Source organism: Amborella trichopoda, chromosome 2 (genome assembly GCF_054954075.1).
Source record: "Amborella trichopoda isolate Santa Cruz 75 chromosome 2, AtrichopodaSantaCruz75HAP2 v2.0, whole genome shotgun sequence".
In the NCBI taxonomy this organism is placed as follows: Eukaryota; Viridiplantae; Streptophyta; class Magnoliopsida; order Amborellales; family Amborellaceae; genus Amborella; species Amborella trichopoda.
Window position 1 is genome coordinate 66,405,623 of NC_142337.1, and position 18,239 is coordinate 66,423,861.

General features: G+C 35.0%; 1 protein-coding gene and 1 pseudogene across 1 annotated transcript; both read right to left on the reverse strand.

Moving 5' to 3' along the window:
- Positions 1 to 6,583: 6,583 nt before the first annotated feature.
- On the reverse strand, positions 6,584 to 8,312 carry LOC148783443 (GRAS family protein RAM1-like; annotated as a pseudogene).
- Positions 8,313 to 13,857: 5,545 nt separating this feature from the next.
- On the reverse strand, positions 13,858 to 15,682 carry LOC18430217 (GRAS family protein RAM1). The gene has a single exon (XM_011623661.2). It carries the CDS (start codon positions 15,566 to 15,568, stop codon positions 14,498 to 14,500), a length of 1,071 nt encoding a protein of 356 aa, XP_011621963.1. The 5' UTR covers positions 15,569 to 15,682; the 3' UTR covers positions 13,858 to 14,497.
- Between the last annotated feature and the right edge of the window lie 2,557 nt (positions 15,683 to 18,239).

Sequence of the window (18,239 nt, forward strand, 5' to 3'; positions counted from 1 at the left end):
GTTTTCAGGCTTCCCTTTGAGATTTTGAGACCGTGGCCATCTCATAAATACGGTTTTGAGAGAGCGAGAGAGAGGCAGTTTAATCTTTAGAAAAGTTACGTTCTTACCATAAATAGGGCTACTTGGGGGCCAAATTTGACGTTGATATCCATTTGTTTTTTTTTGGTTTTCAACTTCTCCATATATCAAACCATTTTTTATTTTATTTTTTATTTTTTTAAAGTGTAGGTACTCGGCTGAGGTCTAGATCATCGAACCATTCAGCTTATGTGAAGATTATGCAGGCCATAGGAGCTATAGAACCTCAGACCGGTCTCTGGCATGTGAATTTCAGTCGAGGGATTATTTTGAGGTTCTAGACCTTAGACTACTTTGCTTGCATGAATATTGGTGTAATTCAAGCGGTTTGAGATTCCAGACCTTGGACTGTCGGCTTTTACAATGTTTATGTAAGCCAATAGGTCTAATGTTTGAAATCTCAGTCCAATCTCTATATTTTACCAAAAAAAATTAAAAATTAAAAATTAAAATAAAAAATCTATTCGATATTTAAAACATTGAACTGAGGAACAAAATCGAAAACATAAAAAACTGAGGAGCAAAATTGAAAACATAAATAAGGCCAAAAAAAAGCAGCGCTATGATGTTTGGAATATTTGCCCAATGGATCTTCTCGTCAGTTTTAATATATTTTGGACCTTTGCATATATGGTAGATATCTGAATCTTTCTTAATGTTTTTTTGATAGGTTAGATAACTGGTTCAATTTTCGCCACTTACTAGAAAATTAGGGGTGACCGCAGCCTGGGTCTGGCTGGACCCGAACCCGAATAATATTCGGGTCCATGTTTTGTACCCGGACCCAAGTCCATTGCATGCCTGTTCTTGGCTCGAGGTCTATTAGATGAATTTTTGTTGCAGAGGCCACGGTGCCAATTATAACTTGGCTTGCTGTAAATTGCAAGATTTTTGCAAAAGGAATGGCTTGATAAACTGCCAATACAGATGGGTGATACCCCTTCAGCATTTTATCTAAATCTGCTTCTCTCTCTCTATATATTCAGGCTTGAGAGATTTCATCCCAGTTTCTCTCCCTACTCTCTCCCTCAAAGCTTTGGCAAAATGGAAAACCAGTCGTTGCACTGGGTTACTAAGAGGTGAAGACTCAGAACCACACATCATCAAAAGCCTCTTTGCTCTATCGTATTCATGGTTGGCTATCTTCTCAGCTGAAGATAAAAGGAGGTGGGCGAGCTCGATGTTGTTAAAGTCTTCTGTGGTCAAGTCAAAAAGCTTTAAACTGTGAGGATTTGAGGGAGAAGAGAGGTTTCGACCTGCAGTGAGGTATTGCCCTCCCGCAATTCTCATCACTTCTTCAATAGAAAGCTTTCTCTCTCCTCCAAGCTTTCTCTCGCGTCCGATGTTGGTGCTCCGTTTTACAGCAGAGCTACCGGAAAGGCGCCTTGACAATTCTCTATGTGACTTTAGAATCTTCAAAGAAGCTAATGAAATTGGGTATGGCTTTTCTTTATTTGTAGAAGTTCCATGATCAGTTTGTGCAAGAACATCTGCAATTGGTACCATCTCTTGATCATTGAGTGAGCCTGAATGTGGTGGGGTGTTTATGGTGCTTGATGAACCTGTGCTTTCGCTCTGTTCTTCAGGGGCTAGGAAAGCCATTAACAAACCAGAGAGAGTTTCTGGTTCATGGAAGCCCAAAGTGTGATGAGTGAACGTTTGAGAATTTCAGAACCAGTTTGTTCTCTAGTTTGGGCTCCATAGAGTTTTCAAATTTTTCGTTGGGATTGTGGGTATCTCATAAATAAGGTTTTGAGAGAGAGCATTTCAATCTTCAGAAAAATTACATCCATACCATAAATAAGATAGGAATATGTGAAGGTCATTTTTTTTATATTTTGTCGCTTTGTTTCATGCTCTAACATTAGGACCGCTTTGTTTCATGGTCTAACTATAGGACCGCTTTTCTATTTTATTTTTTAGTTTTTTGAAATGTAGGGACCGGTATATGGTTTTGAAGCTTGGACCACTTGGCTTTGTGAAGATCGTGCGAGCAAGTGCTCCGTGGTCTAGAATCTCATACTAGTCCCTGGATTATGGATTTCAATACAGGGATTGGTCTGATGTTTCAGGCTTCGGACCACTTTGCTTGCATGAACACTGTACAAGCTATCCAAGATTCAAGGCCTTGGACCGTTATCTAAACTACAAATTTCTTAGTCTAGAGGCTAATTTGAGATTCCATACCTTGGACTGCTTGGCTTCCATAATATTCACCCAAGCCAAGAGATTTGAGGTTTGGAACCTCAGTAAAGTCCCTACAATTCAAAAAATTTTAAAAATAAAAATAAAAAACTGTTGTTTAGAACATTGGACTGAGGAACAAAATTAAAAAAAATACATCGGACCAATGAACCTACTCATAAATTTTTATAAATTTTTTACCTTGCATAACTAACATATTTAAATATGGTACATACATATATTTTCCTTATTTTTTGTTTAGTAAGTTAGATATTTGGCTCAATTTCCCATGCTAGAAAATAAGGTTATCTAGGAAAGCACAAAAATGTATATATTGAAATAAATGAGCTAATGAAACCATGAATTTCTACGTATATAATCAAATAATCATAAGCAGTGTTTTGGAACCCAAATAGAGGAGATCGATTATCCACCCCACAGGTCCGTGTCAGACCATTGGATTAGTGATCAAGATTGGTTTGGATCAATTTGAATAGACAATCCACAAAACTATTAAAAAACATAAAAATAAAATAAAAATTCAAATAGGGGTCAATAGGTGGGACTTACAACAACATTGAGAAAATATTAGATAAGCTGAATACCAAAAAAAAAAAATGGGGGTTTTAGGGGGATGGAGCTGGGACTTATCGTTTTCATAACCAGTTTGGTCCTTATCAATTTTTTATCTGGATTGGTGACTCCCAATCTAGATTGCAGAGAATACTGGTCACAAGGACTAGTGATATGTCACTCAAAATGATGTCTCTCTATGATAGATTGCGATATTAACAACGGCTCTATTATTATTGTTTTGTACTTAGTTTTTTAATGTTCTAAGCAATTGCCAAGTTTCAGAACGTTCACGCCTTCTCTCCATCCAAGAGCATTGTCCGAGTAGGCAATCACAAAATTATAAAAATAAAATAAAAAATTAAATAGGGGTTAATGTGGTGGGATTTACAATAAATTTGAGAAAATATTTGATAAGATTAAGAAAAAAATTGAAATAGGGGTTTTGAGGTACGGGGCTGGGACTTATTACCTTTTCAGAATCAGTTCGATCCCTATCAATTTTTAATATGGATCGGTGATTCTCAATCTAGACCGCTGAAAACATTTGTCACACCAACTAATAATGTTTCACTTGAAATGCTCTCTCTCTACGATAGATTGCGATGTTTACAAAGATACTTTTTTTTTATTACGATATTTACGAAGATACTCTTTTTTTAATGTTATGTACTCTAGTTTTTAATGTTCTAAGCAATTGTCCAGTTTAAACAAGTTCACCCGTATACATCCAAAGAGCACTGTCCAAATACTCCATAACAAGTGAAATAATAAGAATCAGAAATATATTAGTGGCTAATTTGATATAAAAAATACATTTGGTGGTGAGTTTTCTTGACCTTCAAATAAGTGGAAACTTGTGGAAATAGTAAGTACAATGAAAATCTCCGCCACATGAAAAGAATATAATAAGAAACTAAGCACACCAAAGAGCATTGTTGATTAGGTTTTGGTAATTGCATACACTAATGGCGGGTGCGGTTCATGTGAAATTGTTTTCTAGAAAATATTTCTACATAAAAAAATTATCTCGTGTGATTTAAGTGTGAGAATATTTTAATACCAATTGGTCTTAGTACATCTTTAATACCAATTGGCAACTAATTTATGTAAAAATATTCTCACGTTTAACCACATGATATAATATTTTCATATGAAAATATTTTTCCAGAAAACAATTTCACAGGAGCCAAACGTGAGTCAAGCCTATGTGGGAGCATTAGTGTTCATCTACTCCCTCAGGCAGCAAATCTACTTGAATGGTAAAATTTAGGAACTGCCTAAAAAAATTTTGAATTGTAAAATTTAAGAACTACCTAAAAATTACTAAATGATTAGTTTCACAAAAAATAAAATTGAATTTCAACTTTTTTGACATATATCTCACCTTAAAAAAGTGGGACGGACTCTGTTCAATCTTGAGACATTTGTTTTTAAGTACATCGAGGGTGCGATTTGAGATCCTAAAAGTACCCCTATTTAGAAATATTTTGTAGGACCCCAAACCGTAGGGATGTAACATATTCAACCTTGGGTTGCTTGCACACACTGAAAAAAGTCTATATGGTTCTTATTTGGGTGCGGTTTGTATAGAGCCTAGGCTCTAAACAATCGAATTAGAGCCTACCTTCAAATAGTATTGAGAAATATAGTTTTAATACTGAAAATCTATGTGATAGTCTTAAAATATATTTTTATATTTATTTATGAAGTTTAAAGCTTCAAAGATAGTGTAGATTGATAGATCTATGAAAACTTGAAAATCTTGAAAATTGACGGTCCAAAAATGTGTTACAAACTACACTATTTCCAAATCTTGAAATCCATTTTTTCTCATGTCCATGCATCTTGATGTCGAGATTATCAATTTCAGGATATTTGAACATTAAAACAAACTTTTCTAGTAAATTTTTTTATATAAGCTCTAATTTGATCGTTTAGAACTTCGACTCTATATAAGCTTACTTTTTCCTTTATTTTGACATATTAACGCGGGATGGAGTCTTGAGGCATCAACCCCTCCATCCACCAATGCCCCAACCCCATTCTCAAAAAGAAGGTGTACCGAAACGGACCATCCAAATTGTAGATGATTTTAGAACTGAAAAACCTTTTTTTTTCTTTCTTTGAAACTACTCATGTATTGAAATCGATCCCACAATCACAAATCCAGAAAGATTCTTTCTGAGTCAGTCCCTCACTCCTTTGCCTTACAATTTGTTTAGTCCAGCAGGAGCACACTGTACGCGTTATTTACCCAGTGAAAATACAAAATATGCCAGCCCTTTCTGTCTAAAAGGAAGGCCAAAAATTTTATAGCTACCTTAGCAAAATCACTCGTCACTTTCTCCGCTCTTAGTCTTTGGATTTATCCATCAACTGAAACTAAAACGAATAAATTACTCTCTCTCTCTCTAAGGGCGTGTTTTGATTTATGGAAGATGCGCGTCTTCAAGTATTGTAGCAGTTTTTTTATTTGGATAACTGGGAAATTTTACATTAAAGTAGAAACAGCAATATCCACTTGCCTTATATTTAAGATCAAAAAGTAGAAACAGTCACTTCCATGAGAGACTATGGAACTTGGGATATCTAATTTTTAGGAAGACAAGGTTTCTAAAACCATGACATCAAAAATGCCCTCATGTTTGGTTCGTGTGAAAGTGTTTTCTAGTATTCTCTCATGCAGTTAATTGTGATAATATTTTACATCAATTAGTTGTCGATTGGTGTGAAAAGATGCACTAAGACGAATTGATATGAAAATATTCGCACATTTGACAGCACGAGAGAATTTTTTTATATGAAAATGTTTTTTAGAAAACATTTCCATGTGAACCAAATGGGCCAAAGTCTTGTTGTTGTCGAGGAAATATAGGAGAAATAAATTTTTTTTTTTGGTAATTCAATAGAGATGATGAGCCGTTACTCGTTTTTTAAAATCATTAATGGTTTTTTAATGCGTTAGGTAAGAATAGAAACCTAAACCTTAGTTGGGGTACAAGTAATGCTACCACCACGAACCCTCCCGATTCTCGGGGAGACATAAATTGCAAAGACAAAGCTTACCACTCCAACACAGGAAACTTAGGTTACAACAAGAAAGCTTACAATTCGGAAAGAGTGCTACAAGAGGTAACCACAAGGGTCCAACTTTAAGAGAGAGAGAGAGATGGCCATGAAATTAGCACAAGTTATAAGAGAGAGATATGTCCTATTTTCCCAAGGATCCACTTTTGAAGGTTGTTATTTCCGATCATCTTATTAATCCATGCATGATGAGCATAATTTAAGGCTTAAGAAACCCAATGCACCTGTGTGAGAGAGAGAGTCATGCGATGTTTGTTACAAGGACACACACATATATATCTTTGACAAATGACAGAAATTTTCAAAATTAATCCTAAAATTGGTCTTTCATACATAACACAAATAAAAGATTAGATTTAAGTAACCCTAGGCACTTGAGAGAGAGAGAGACTATGTTACACAATGTTACAAAGACACATATATGTGTACTTTGATATATATACGAATGTTAAAATCCAGCCCGAAAATTGGTGTTTCACATTACATGTCTACATATCTTTTAGATGGGGGTTTTTGTATTTAGAATTTTTAAGTGATATTATGCTCTTTTCTTATGAAATCTCAAGAAGAAAGCTTATAAAGAAGCGTCTATGTTTTCAAGGTGTCCGATGCAAGTGCATGTCCTCGATGATCAACATGTATAGAATTATAGATACCATGAACACAAATGTCCTATTTCATAGGAATCATACCATTTACTGTATGTAGCCTATGTTACAAAGAGTTGAAGAAACAATGCAGCTAAAAGCACCTCCATGCAGAAATAGAGTGCAATGGTGTGCCCTTCCAACCAACTGTCATTGCCTTCCCATTCATTTCTAGTGAAACAGAGTCTGAGTGACTATAGCTCTCCACTATCAGTTTTGCCTGATACAAAGCATCCTCACTAACCTCAACCTCTTCAAAACCCTCTCTGTTAAGAAATAACCTCCATGTGTCAAGCCCAACGTTCCTGATGACTCTCTCTCGTCCCTCTCTCACTACCATGTTCCGCATGGCGGAAGCCATAAATGTCCCTTCCATTGCCAATCTATTTGAGTCCGCGGCTTCTATGAAAGCATCAAGAGAATCGAAATAGGCACTGTAATAGAACAAAGCTTCAATGAATCTATTAACAAAAGATGGTGAATTATGTTTGCCTTCCACCTCAGTGAGTACCATTATATCAAGACACAAGTTTCTGATGATTCTGATCATCTTCTCCAAGCAATGAGGCTTAACCAGCAGGGCCCTGAGAACCAAGGGACCGAAAACGGGGACTGATTCTTCTCTATCTAGCTCGAACAGTTCCTCTCTCATATCTTGTTCAGCATTCGAAACAGTACGACTTGAAAACAAAGGGAAGTTTCAGAGTTTCGGCGAAATTCAGCAGTTGGGTACCTGTCTCTTCCATTCTTTCTCCCGAATCACCTACCATGGTTATCTTCAAAAGCTCAACAGGGTACTTGGACCTCTCTGATAGGCTCTGCATAACCATACTCCAGTGCATGCCTGTCCTTGCCTCGAGGTCTATTAGGTGAATTTTTGTTGCAGAGGCCAGGGCGCTGATTATAACTTGGCTTGCTGTAAATTGCAAGAGTTTTGCAAAAGGAACGGCCTTATAGGTTGCCAATACAGCGGGGTGATATCCCTTGAACACTTCATCTACATCTGCTTCTCCCTCTATACATTCAGGCTTGAGAGATTTCATCCCAGTTTCTCTCTCTACTTTCTCCCATAAAGCATCGGCAAAATGGAAAACCAACCGTTGCACTGGGTTACCGACTGGGGAAGACTCAAAATCACATAACATCAAAAGCGTCTTTGCTCTATCATATTGCTGGTTTCATATCTTCTCAGCCAAAGATAAAAGAAGGTGGGCAAGCTCGATGTTGTTAGCATCTTCATTGGTCAAGCCAGAAAGCTTTGAACTGTAAGGAATTGAGGGAGAAGAGAGGTTTTCAGCAGTATTGAGATACTGCTCTCCAGCAATTCTCATCACTTCTTACAGTGGATGGCTTTCTCTCACCTCCAATTGAGGTGTCGATATTGGTGCTCTGTTTTACGGCACAGCTACCGGAAAGGTGCCTCTGGAATTTGCTATATGACTGTAGAATCTCCAAATAAGCTAATGAAATTGGGTATGCTTTTTCTTTCTTTGGAGAAGTTCCACGATCAGTTTGGTCAAGAATATCTGCAATTGGTACCTTCTCTTGATCATTGAGCAAGCCGGAAATTGGTGGGGAGTTTATGGGGCTTGATGAACCAGAAAGAGTTTCTGATTCATGGAAGCCCAAAGTGTGATGAGTGAACTTGTCAGAGAATTGAGAACCAGTTTGATTTCTTGTTTGGGATCTATAGAGTTTTCAAGCTTCTCTTTGAGATTTTTAGACTGTGGCCATCTCAGAAATACGGTTTTGAGAGAGAGAGTTAATCCTTCAAAAAATTACATCTGTACCCTAAATAAGAGAGGATACGTGGGAGCCAAATTTTACGTTGACATCGATTTGTTTATTTTGTTTTTCAAATTTTGTCCTCTCTGTTTGATGTTCCAAATATTCAACCGCATTTTATTTTAGATTTATTTACATATGGACCCTAAAAGTTTAGATAAAATACAAAATGATATGCTTATAGGCAAAAATTATAAAGTAGGACGGTCAAACAGTTTTTTTTTTTCTAAAATTGTTTTTGGTCAACCCGAATTTTATTTTTATTTTTAGATTCTTTTAGTTTTTTATTAGTAGGGCAGTGCCCCAAACCTTAAGGCACTGCCCTACTAATGAAAAAATTTAAAAAAAATCCAAATTTGATTGACTGAGGGACAATTTTGAAAAATTAAAAATAAAAAAAGCAGGTTGACTGACATTCTTAATAATTTTCGTATATAAGTAGAGCAATAGTATTTTACCTAAAATTTTAAGATCTATACATAAATCATTCTTTATTTTGTTTTTTATTTTTTTTGAAGTGTAGCTACTGGGCTAAGGTGGATCCTCGAATCATTTGCGAAGATTATGCAAGCCAAGTGGTTGAGGTATGGAACCTCAGATTGGTCCATGAATTGTGAATTTCCATTTAGGGATTAGTTTGAGTTTCTAGACCTTAGACCTCTTGGCTTGTGTGAATATTGTGCAATCCAAGTAGTCCCAGATTCCAAATCTCGTACCGTTGGCTTCCATAATGTTCATGCAAATCAAAAGGTCTAAGGCTGGCAACCTCTATCCAATTCATATGCTTCACAAAAAGAATTAAAAAAATAATAAAAATCCATCTAATGTTTGGAGCACTGTACTTAGGAGAAAAATTGAAAACAATAGAAAAGGCAAAAAAAGCAACAATGTGATGTTTGGAACATTGGCCCAATGAACCTCATCATAAATTTTAGTATATTTCAGACCCTAGGTAAATTACCATATTTATATTTAAATATGGTACAAATGTATATTTTTCTTAATATTTTGTTTAATAAGTTAGATATTTGGCTCAATTTTCCACTAGAAAACAAGGATATCTAGGAAAACACAAACATGTATATATTGGAATAAATTAGCTAATCAAACCATGGATTTCGATGTATAGAATCAAATAATCACAAGCAGTGTTTCAAAATCCGAATTGATGGGTCGATTGTCAACCCCCACGGATCATGCCAAATCACTAGATCGGTGATCAAGACCGATTTGGATAAATCCGAATCAGCAATTCACAAAAATATTTAAAAAATTTAAAAATAGGGGTTAATGGGTGGGATTTACGACAGACTTAAGAAAATATTAGATAAATTAAGGGAAAAAAATGAAATAAAGGATTTTAGGTGGGACGGGGCTGGGACCTTTACCCTCTTCAAAACGGATTCATTCCCTGCTAATTCCTGATCCAGATTAGTGATTTCCAATTTAGATTGCCAAAAACTAGTCACAAATACCAAAGACATTTCACTCGAAATGATCACTCTGCGATATTTACAAAGATGCAGTACTTTTTGTTGTTCTGGTTTTTCATTTTCTAAGCAATTGTCCAGTTTCAACAAGTTCACCCGTGTCTCCATCCAAAAAGCATTGCCCTAGGCTTGTTTGCTTGGACCCCAAGCACTCTATAAACAAGTCAAAGAATAAGAGTCAAACTTACAAGGGTCCAGTAGGCATATGGATGCATTTGTAGCTGTAGAGGTAAGGTGCACCTTCAAAATTGTATTATGATAGATAATTTTGATGTAAAATATTTGAGGATTATCTCAAAATTTATTATTATATCTGATTATAAAATTTTAAATTTAAAAAATGATTAAAATCAAGTAGATTTATAAACATATGAAAATCTTGAAAATGGACAGTGTAGATAATATGTTGTAAAATGCACTATTTTTTAGACTTAAAATCTTTTTATTTTTTCATGGTCATACATCTCGATGTCGAGATGATCAATCAAAGGGTTTTTCAACATTAAAATTATCTTTTTCCAATGGTTTTTTGAGGTGCATCCGTATCTGTAGAGATAAAATTGCAACCTTATATAAACTTTTTCCCACTTACAATAGTGGTTAATTTGACATAAAAAATACATTTGACGGTGAGTTTTATTCACAATAGTGGTTAGTTTGACATAAAAAATACATTTGACGGTGAGTTTTATTCACCTTCAAACAAGTTGGAACTTGCGTGAACAACAAGTACAATGAGAACCTCCCCCACATGAAGAGAAAAAGATAAAAAACCAAGCACCCCAGAGAGCATGGTTGAGTAGGCAATGGCAATCGCATTTTTTTTTTTTTTTTTTGGCGATTATTAAAAGTCCAGGAGTACGTATATTATGCTCCCGTGGGAGCATACCATGCATCCACTCCCTCCCCCAAAATACTTGGTTAGAAAGAATATTTTAGTCTCAAATTTTAGGAACCACATAAGAACTACTTTGAATATTTTCAATGAAAAAAAATTGAATTTTGAGTTTTGTGACACTGATATTTTCAATGAAAAAAAATTGAATTTTGAGTTTTGTGACACTAAGGTCTAGATTTTTAAAAATTTAACGGCGTTTGTTCTATCTTGACGCATTCTTTTTTCTAGTACATAAAGTTTATTTCAGGAAATTTTTTATTTGGATTAGTTTATGGGTTTTACAAATTACATCCCCAAAATTTTAGATCTAAAAGGTATTCCTAGCATGCATTCTACCTGAGGTAATAAATGGATCGTATACTTCTGCAAGTGTAGGAAATATTTCGCTAGGGAGCATGTATATTAAGCTCCCGTAGGAGCACTACTGTTCATCAACGCCCTAGGGAAGAAAACCTAGGTAAGAAATTTTTGGATATAAAATTCAAAAACTACCTAAAAATAACCAGATAATTATTTTCAAAAAATTTGAATTTGAACATAGATCTCTCCTTCAAAAAATAGCATTCTTGTTTTAGAAAAATTTTATATAGAGCCGAGGCTCTAAACAATCAAATTATAGCCCACCTCAAAAATTGCACTAGAAGAGTTGTTTTGATTACCAAATATCCTCAAATTGAGAATCTTGAATCAAGATGCATAGACATAAGAAAAAAATAGATTTCAAATTTTGGAATTAGTGTATCTTGTAATGCATTTTTGGACCATCAATTTTCAAGATTTTCAAGTTTTCATAGATCCGCTCGATCTACACTATTTTTTAAGCTTTAAATTTTATAAATAAAGATGAAAATATATTTTAAAGCTATCACAAATATTTCCAGTATTGAAACCATATTTCTCGACACTATTTGAAGGTGGATTCTACTTTGATTGTTTAGAGCCTTGGCTCTATACAAACCGCACCCATTTGTTTTTAAATGCATCGAGCGGAAGATTTGCATTTGTTTTTTTTTAAGTTTAGGCTATGTGTTGATGGGTGAGGAGCTTAAATTTTCTTCTTACCCGTCCCGAGCCCGGACAAAAGAGATGAGTTGTATTAGGTACGTAGCCAAAGTAAAATTTTGCCAAAAACTTTCTATCCATGAACCGAAATAAACATATCATCGATCCCGTATCCACCGATCCCCTAACCCCATTTCTTAAAAAGTTATACATGAAAGGATCTCCAACTTCTGAAATAATAGGTATTTTTAGAACTCAAAAGCATTGTTTTTTTCTTTCTTTTTTTTGTCTTTTTATCTAAACTTGAAATGGATCCCAAAATTACATATCCAAAAATATCTCTCTTCTAGTAAGTCCTGGTCCTGCTCTCCTTTTGCTTACAATTTAGCTCCAGCAGGACCACACTGTAAGCGCTTTTTACCCAGTGAAAATACAAAATATGCCAGCCTCCTCTCTAAAAAGACGATGAGATTTTCTAGCTACGTTACCAAAGTTACATGTCTCCTTCTCGCCCACATTCTCTGATATATCCATGAACTGAAACCAAAAAGAATAAAATATTCTATCTAAGTCTTGTTGTTGTGGAGGGAACATACGAGTAGTGTTTGACAAATCGAACCGGATCCGAAAACCAGCAAAGGGCCAGGTAACTCGGAAACCCGGCCAAAAAGTGTTAAAAAATTAAAAAAAATATAAAATACAAATCTTGAAAAAGATGAAAAATATAGTTAAAGTATAATTAAACAAAACACATCCAATATGTGACCAGGGGCATTTTTGAAATATATGTGCCCATGGGCATTTTTGAAATATAAATATATATATATATATATATATATATATATATATATATATATATATATATATATATATATATATATATATATATATATATATATATATATATATATATATATATATATATATATATATATATATGGGTGTGGTTTCTATAAGGTTGCAACCTTCAACAATCCAATTAAAGTGCGCATCCAAATTTTATCATAACGTGTAATTTTGGTGTAAAAAATTCTAACGATTATCGGAAAATCGATTTTCATTTTTAATTATAGAATTTTAAACTCCAAAAATACTTAAAATCAAGTAGATCTATAAACATATGAAAATCTTGAAAATGGATGGTCTAGATAATGTGTTGCAAGTTGCACTATCTTTTGACTTAAAATCTTTCTTGTTTTTTTTTTCATATTCATACATCTTGATGTCGAAATGATTAATTAGATGATTTTTCAACATTAAAACAACATTTTTTGATGAATTTTTGAGGTGCATTTTTAGTTCTACATTTTAAAGTTGCAAGATTATATAAACTTATATACTAAGTATTTATGGCCAAAACACATTCCAATCTTTGTCAAAATGATAAAAAAAACATTCAACAACATATTACAAACAAATCCATTTTTTTTGCTATTTTATATTTTTATGCTTGAAATTCTTTAAAATAATTGGTCGGACCACCTAAATTGGCCAAAATTGGCTTAGCAAATGGCCGGTTCTGGTTTACTTGGCCGGTTCCGAGTTGGACCAGCCGATTTGTCAAATCGTGTATACGAGACTTATGTTACAAAGATGAAGCTTACAGTTCCAAAATAGTGCAGAGGAAACTGAGGACACTTACGTTACAACGAGAATGCTTTAAATTCCAAAAGAGAGCTACAAGAGGTAACTACAATTTTACAACATAGACAGAGAGAGAGAGAGAGAGAGAGAGGAGGGGCCATGAAATTAGCACAAGTTTTTAGAGAGGTGGCCATAAAATTAGCACAAGTTATAAGATAGAGATGGCCATCAAATTATCTCCTCAAAGCTCCAACTTTTAGGAGAGGGAGAGACGATATGTCCTAATTTCCCAAAGATACTAGGGTTGCTAGTTCCCATCATCTCAGTCCATGCCTACTGAATAAGCATAATTTTAAGACCCAAGACACCTCTGTGAGAGTTATATCTTTAGGATGAGCTGGGTTCTTGTATTTAGAGCTTTTAAGTGATATTGCGTTCTTTTCTTGGGAAATCTTAATAATGAAAACTTATAAATTAGTGTCCAAATTTTTAAGGTGTCAAATACATAAGTGCACATCCTCGATCGTTAACATGTACAGATACCATGAACACAAATGTCCTATTACACAGGAGTCATACCATTTACTGTAATCTAGGTTACATCGCGTTGAACAAACAATGCAACTGAGGCACCTAAAAGCACCTCCAAGCAGAAACAGAGTGCAATGGTGTGCCCTTCCAACCAATTGTCAATGATTTCCCATTCATTTCTAGTGAAACAGACTCTGCGTGATTATAGCTCTTCACTATCAGTTTTGCCTGATACAAAGCATCCTCACTGACCTCAACCTCTTCAAAACCCACTCTGTTAAGAAACAACCTCCATGTGTCAAGCCCAACATGCCTCATGATTCTCTCTCCTCCCTCTCTCGCTATCATGTTCCGCACGGCCGAAGCCATAAGTGTCCCTTCCATTGCCAATCTATTCGGGTCTGCAGCTTCCATGAAAGCGTCAAGAGAATCGAAATAGGCACTGTAATAGAACAAAACTTCAATGAATCTGTTAACAAAAGATGGTGAATTATGTTTGCCTTCCACCTCAGTGAGCACCATTATATCAGGACACAAGTTTCTGATGACTCTGATCATCTTCTCCAAGCAATGAGGCTTAACCAGCATGGTCCTTAGAACCATGGGAGCCAAAACGGCAACTGATTCTTCTACATCTAGCTCAAAAAGTCCTCTCTCATATCTTGCTCAACATTTGAAACAGTAATCAACTTGAAAACCAAGGGGAGTTTCAGAGTTTTGGCAAAATTGAGCAGTCGGGTACCTGTCTCTTCCATTTTTCCTGTGGAATCACCTACCATGGTTATCTTCAAATGCTCAACAGGGTACTCGGACCTCTCTGATAGGCTCTGCATGAGTATAGTCCATTGCATGCCTGTTCTCGGCTCGAGGTCTATTACATGAATCTTTGTTGCAGAATCCAGGGCACCAATTATTACTTGGCTTGCTGTAAATTGCACGAGTTTTCCAAAAGGAACGGCCTGATAAATTGCCAATACAACTGGGTGATAACCCCTTAACGCTTTATCTACATCTGCTTCTCTCTCTATATATTCAGGCTTGAGAGATTTCATCCCAGTTTCTCTCTCTGCTCTCTCCCACAAAGCATCGGCAAAATGGAAAACCAGTCGTTGCACGGGGTTACCGACTGGTGAAGACTCAAAATCACACACCATCAAAAGCCTCTTTGCTCTATCATATTGCTGGTTTGATATCTTCTCAGCTGAAGATAAAAGAAGGTTGGCGAGCTCGATGTTTTTAACATCTTCTTTGGTCAAGTGAGAAAGCTTTGAACTGTCACGAATAGAGGGAGAAGAGAGGTTTTCACCCGTAGTGAGATACTGCTCTCCTGCAATTCTCATCACTTCTTCAGTGGAGAGCTTTTTCTCTCCTCCGATTGGAGGGTCGACATGGGTGCTCTGTTTTACAGCAGAGCTACCGGAAAGGCGCCTCGACAAGTTGCTATATGAATTTAGAATCTCCAAAGAAGCTAATGAAATTGGGTATGCCGTTTCTTTCTTTGGATAAGTTCCATGATCAGTTTGTTCTAGAATATCAGCAATTGGTACCTTCCCTTGATCATTGAGCGTGCCTGAAATTGGTGGGGTGTTTATGGGGCTTGATGAACCTGTGCTTTTGCTCTGTTCTTCAGGGGCTTGAAAAGCCATTAACAAACCAGAGAGAGTTTCTGGTTCATGGAAACCCAACTTTGTAAAAGTGACATCCATACGGCACTATAATCTGCGGAAAATCACGTCCTTACCACAAATAAAACAGTAAGTGACATCATCGTCATCATCTTCTTAAAAAATAGTATGTTTTTAGTAAATAGTGATATTTCTATCCAGGATCTTTATTTTATAAGTTTTGTGTGTAAGTGACCTCGTTGTCTCGAAAAATAATACGTTTTTTTTTAAAATGAAATGAAATAATTATTTCTACTTATTATCATAAATTTTAGGCGCGATAAATTTTATGCGTACGCGACCTCATTATCTTGAAAAATAATTTTTTTAATAAAAATTGTGATATTTTATCTATATTAAAAATTTTAAATACTGTAAATTCTTAAAAAAAAAAATTTATTTATTTTTCTTGTCTATTGTTAGAAAATTTTAGATACTGTAAAATTATTAGAAATCTATGTGATATTTCTGCTTTTAGTAAAATTGTGATATTTCTTTCTACTGTTTTTGAATATTTAGATATTGTAAATTTCATGTGCAAATGACTGCCTTATTATTTAAAAATTGATCTTAGATCTGGATACCATCAAACTATGGTAAACATTTTTTCAGGATAACTGCGGATTCATTTTGAATTGTATTAACAAGCGCAAAAAAATGAATCCACAGTTATCCTGAAAAAATATTTACCATAGTTTGATGGTATCCAGATCTAAGATCAATTTTTGAAAACACTTGTGATCCTTGTAATTGATCAAATAAATCATTAATTCTAAGTAATTGATACTTATTTTTCACTGTCACTTGGTTCAACTGTCTATAATCAATACACAATCTCATAGTCCCATCTTTCTTTTTGACAAACAGTACTGGAGCACCCCAAAGTGACACACTAGGCCTGATAAAACCTTTATCTAACAATTCTCTATTGAATTATTGCCAATCTTCGAAAAATCACGTCCTTACCACAAATAAAACAGGGATACGCAGATGTCCAAATTTTACGCGGTCTATTCGTTTTTTTTGCGCTTGTGTTGGAATTTCTAAATATCAAACTATTCTTTTATTTTACTTTTAAAATTTTTTGGAGTTTAAGGTCAGGATTCTCAGGCCACTTGGCTTGTATGTAGATTGTGCAATTTAAGCCATCTCAGGTCTTGAACATCGGAGTAGTCCCTAGATTATGAAATGTCAATCCACGGATTGGTCTAAGGTTCCAGACTTAAGACCACTTGGCTTGCCCAAACATTGTTGCAAGTCAACCTCAGACTGGTCCAAGGATTGCGAATTTCACAGTCTAGGGACAGGTCTGAGCTTTTAGATCTCAGACTGTTTGGCTTCCACAATGTTTAAATAAGATTTGGATTAAAGACTTCAAAAAAATTAAAAAGAAAATAAAAAAGTAGTATGATATTTGGAACATGGGGCCTAGGGGCGAAATTCGAAAAATAAAATAGGGTGAAAAAAAACAGTTGTCTGGTGTTCGGAACATTGAAACGGTGATCATTTTTCCACATTAAATAAAAAATAAGGTTTCCAGGAAAATACAGACATAGATACATTGGAATAAATGAGCTAATGAAGCCACGAAATTCTATGTATATAATCAGATAAGCACAAGCATCATTTCAAAACCCAAATCGTTGGGGTCGATCTTCCACCCCACATATCCATATCGGATGCTAGGTTGGTGATCAAGATCGGTCTGTATCGGTTCAAATCATAATCCAAAAAAATACTAAAAAATAAGAGTATATGAGTTGGGACTAACTGCAAACTTGAGAAAATATTATAAAGGCTTAAGAAGAAAAAATTAAAATAGGGGGTTTTACATGGGGACTTATCTTTTTAGGACCGCTTTGATCCCGACCAATTCTCGATCTGGATTGGCTATTCCCCGATTTAAATTTCTAGGTTTCAAAACACTGATCGCATGAACTAAAGATATTTCACTTGACATGATCTCTCTAGATTGATATTTACAAAGACAATCTATTTTTTTTTAATGTTGGGTACTCTAGTTTTTTTTATGTTATTAGCAAGGGTCCAGTTTCAACAAGTTCATCCGTGTCTCCATCCAACAAGAAGTGTCCAAGCACACTTGTAACAAATGAAAGAATAAGAATCAGAATTACAATAGTGATCAATTTGATATAAAATATACATTTGATGGTGAGTTTTCTTCACCTTCAAACAGGCAGAAACTTGTGGAAATAGTAATTAGTAAGTACGATGAAAATCCCCACCTTATGAAGAGAATAAGCACAAAATTGTTAGGGCATGGTAATCATAGTATACATTTTTGGCAGTTATGAAAAGTGTAGGAGGTTAAGTACAATGGGTTTTGTGATTAAAAAGAGAAAAAGCAAAAGGGCATTTAGTCCAGGCAAAAGTTTTGTGGACAATAGAAACGTAGTGACAATTATCCTTATTTTGATGTTATTGTTTACAATTTTAGTTAAGGCATTATTGATTGGGCTTTTTTTTGTTATCAGAATTGTATCAAACTGTTACGATATGAAAATTATATTACGTTCTTTCAATAATATTGGGCTTTTTTTTTTTTATCAGAATTGTATCAAGCAGTTCAGATATGAAAATTATATTACGATCTTTCAATAATATAAGGCGTGTCTAAACAATCAGAGCAAAGCGCACCTTCAAATAGTATCGAGAAATGTCGTTCCAATACAGGAAATCTTGTGATAGCCTT